This window comes from Sinocyclocheilus anshuiensis, unplaced genomic scaffold (genome assembly GCF_001515605.1).
Source record: "Sinocyclocheilus anshuiensis isolate Anshui unplaced genomic scaffold, SAMN03320099.WGS_v1.1 scaffold1201, whole genome shotgun sequence".
NCBI lineage: Eukaryota > Metazoa > Chordata > Actinopteri > Cypriniformes > Cyprinidae > Sinocyclocheilus > Sinocyclocheilus anshuiensis.
In genome coordinates this window covers 24330-27517 of record NW_015549617.1, presented here as the reverse complement: position 1 = coordinate 27517, position 3188 = coordinate 24330, and the positions used below count along the sequence as shown (strand labels likewise).

At 45.9% G+C, this 3188-nt stretch overlaps 1 protein-coding gene across 1 annotated transcript; it reads right to left on the bottom strand.

Annotated features, from left to right (window-relative positions):
* Positions 1–419: 419 nt before the first annotated feature.
* LOC107659282 (uncharacterized protein K02A2.6-like) lies at positions 420–1595 on the bottom strand. The gene has a single exon (XM_016448163.1). It carries the CDS (start codon positions 1590–1592, stop codon positions 420–422), a length of 1173 nt encoding a protein of 390 aa, XP_016303649.1. The 5' UTR covers positions 1593–1595.
* Positions 1596–3188: the final 1593 nt, after the last annotated feature.

Here is a 3188-nt window from a genome sequence, read left to right as displayed (position 1 = left end):
TTTTCAATGCCCTGCTCTTAGAACATAAGTCTTCAACCCTGCTCCTGGGGACCCACTGTCCTGCATAGTTCAGCTCCAACCCTAATCAAACACACCTGAACCAGATAATCAAGGTCTTCAGGATCACTTGTAAGGCCAGATGTGCTGGTTGGAAACAAACTTTGCAGGACAGTGGGTCTACAGGAGCAGGGTTGAAGACTTATGTCGGGTATTTTCAAAACCACAGCTTTTTCTATGCAGTTTGGCCGCCCATACACACGCAAACTAGGGTTGGGCCGATAGACGATGCCATCGTCCATCGCCGATGGCTGACAGACATCACGATGTTAAGATGACATCTTCGGGGATTATTCTGCCCCATGTCAGAACAGGCTCACTAACATAACTAATTACAGTTCAATCCAGCAGTTTCCATAGTCCTATAATGTCAGACGGTTGGGTGGTTTAATCACTCTGGCTGGATAACGTCTGACCTGCGCTGGTGGAATGTCGAGTTTGCCATGCTTTGTCTGAGACTCTGTTAATGTGTCGCCGTTAACATCTTGTTCCTTTGTTGGTGGTGCAGATGAAGTGGCATTTACAGAGGTCTGCACCGGAACAGACACATTCTTGTTATCAGGTAATTCTGTCAACTGAGTTTCAGCTGTTTGGTTTGGAATGGACAAAAGTTGATCAGCATGACACCTCCATTCCTCAGAAGCACCTACATCCACAGTATAAGATACTGGACCACTCTGAGCCATCACCATTCCTGATGTCCATCTCTCTCTCCCCCTGTAATCACAAGCCAGCACAACATCACCTACTCCAAACTGTCTCTGCTTTGAACGACCAGCTCGCCAGAGAACCTGAGAGGTCTGTGAGAGTCGCACAGCAGCTGTCACACTGGGTTTTAAGGCATCAAGACGTGTGCGCAACTGGCGTCCCAAAAACAACAGGGAAGGGGACTCTTTTGTCGTCGGATGTGGTGTGTTGCGGTACGTCAGCAAAAATGTTTCCAGCCGTTTCTGAAGAGTAGAAGAGCCCTTAGAAGCCTTCAGTGCTTGTTTTAGTGACTGAACAAACCTCTCAGCCTGCCCGTTAGTTGCCGGATGATATGGGGCAGAACGGATATGTTTCACATGGTTGGCCTTCAGGAAATTTGCAAACTCCTGAGAGACAAATTGTGGTCCATTGTCGCTCACAAGAACTTCAGGCAGACCATAATGACTGAAGAGGTTCCTCAAAACTCCAATTGTTTTTTCTGCTGTCGTTGATGTCATCAACTGCACCTCAGGCCACTTTGAATGTGCGTCAACCACGACCAGGTACATGTGACCCTCACACGGCCCAGCAAAATCTACATGTATGCGCTCCCATGGTTTGCTTGGCCACTCCCATGGGTGGAGGGGTGCTTGGGATGGCATTTTCTGTATTTGTTGACATGACTGACACATTTTCACTTGCAGTTCAATGTCAGCATCAAGACCCGGCCACCACACATAACTGCGAGCAATGGCTTTCATTCGGACAATTCCTGGGTGGCCAGTGTGCAGTTCCTCCAGCACCCTTTTCCGCAGCTTGTGAGGAACAACGACTCTCATACCCCGCATTAAGCACCCGTGTTGGACAGAAAGTTCATCACACTTGGAGAGTCACTCATAGTCTCACGTCGAATATCAGTGGCACTGACAGGGAGCTTCTCTACCTGTCCGAGGTAGAACAGCTCTACAGCATCCTTTTTCTCTTTGTGTTCCACTTGTAATGGCAGATGGGAAAGACCATCAGCATTTGCGTGATGTTCAGCTCTTTTGTACTCGATGGTGTAGTTGTGCGCAGACAAAAGTAATGCCCACCTTTGCATACGTGCCGCCGCCATAGATGGAATTCCATTTTGTGGCCCAAAGATCGTAGTAAGGGGGCGGTGATCTCTAAAAAGTGTGAATTTTCATCCGTAGAGATACTGCGTTGGCCGTGCAGCTTTTGCTCTGTTTCCACTCTTTGTTTTTCTGTCATTGTTACTCTTCCTGCAAACGCGACTGATATGGCCCTTTTTTTCACATGTATTACAATATTTGTCCTTAAACCAACAGTCATCATCATTATGGTTGTCCTTTCCACATCGTTTACATTTGTTGTTTGACGTCTTAGTCTTTGATAAAGACTTTACCGTCAGTGATCCGCTGAGTTGGTGCGCTTCGTGTGACGCTGTTTCCATGGAGACCGCCAACTCCACTGCTCTTTGAAACATCAGCGTAGTTTCAGTCAACAAGCGCTTTTGTGTAGCCTCACTCTTCAAGCCACACACAAATCTATCGTGAAGTGCATCATCCAAATGTCCCCCAAATTCGCAGTGTTCTGATAGTCCTCTAAGCACTGCAACATACTGTGTCACCGACTCGCTCTCCTCCTGATTCCGCCGATGGAAACGAAAACATTCCGCGATGATCAGGGGCTTCGGAGAAAAATGTTGCTGTAGAGTGTCTGTGATGTGTTTAAAGCTCTTCTCTCTCGGCTTATCCGGCGCAATCAGACTTCGGAGTAATCCATATGTTTTTCCTCCAATCACGCTGAGTAGCACAGGCACTTTCTTTTTGGCATCAATGCTGTTAGCTTCTACAAAGTACTCAAATTTTTCAATATAGGTGGTCCATGGTTCGACACTTTCATCAAAAGCTTCAATATGGCCTATAATAACAGCCATTCTATCTAACCTAGCTCACTTTAGCTTCGCAGAGAAAATAAAATAAAAGTTCAGGTGCGCCTAACTACTCACGATTCACTGTGGTAGCTTCCTGGAAAATTAATCCACCTCGTCGCCAAATATGTTATGTTTTCACTATCATAACATGTAGAATACATTCTTGAATGCACTACGATAAATAACACAGCCACACTGTGGTACTTAACTTCTTAACTTGCTTTATTTAAAGGAACACAACTACTAATAATTACTAAAGTGGTGGTGCCACCTACAGGCACTATGGAGAATGACAGTATCACATACATAACACAAATCATTCGCCATCGTCCTATCAGACATGTCTCCTTACTCTGTGTATGTGGTAAGTGAACTTTCATGTACTGTAATGCAACAGGCTACCGCTAGCAAGCGGCTAACCTTTTAGTGGCTCCATATAACGCGTTATTTGTTTCACACTTCGGGCACACCCCTAACTCCCCCCTATCGTGTAGACATTTTGGCTTGT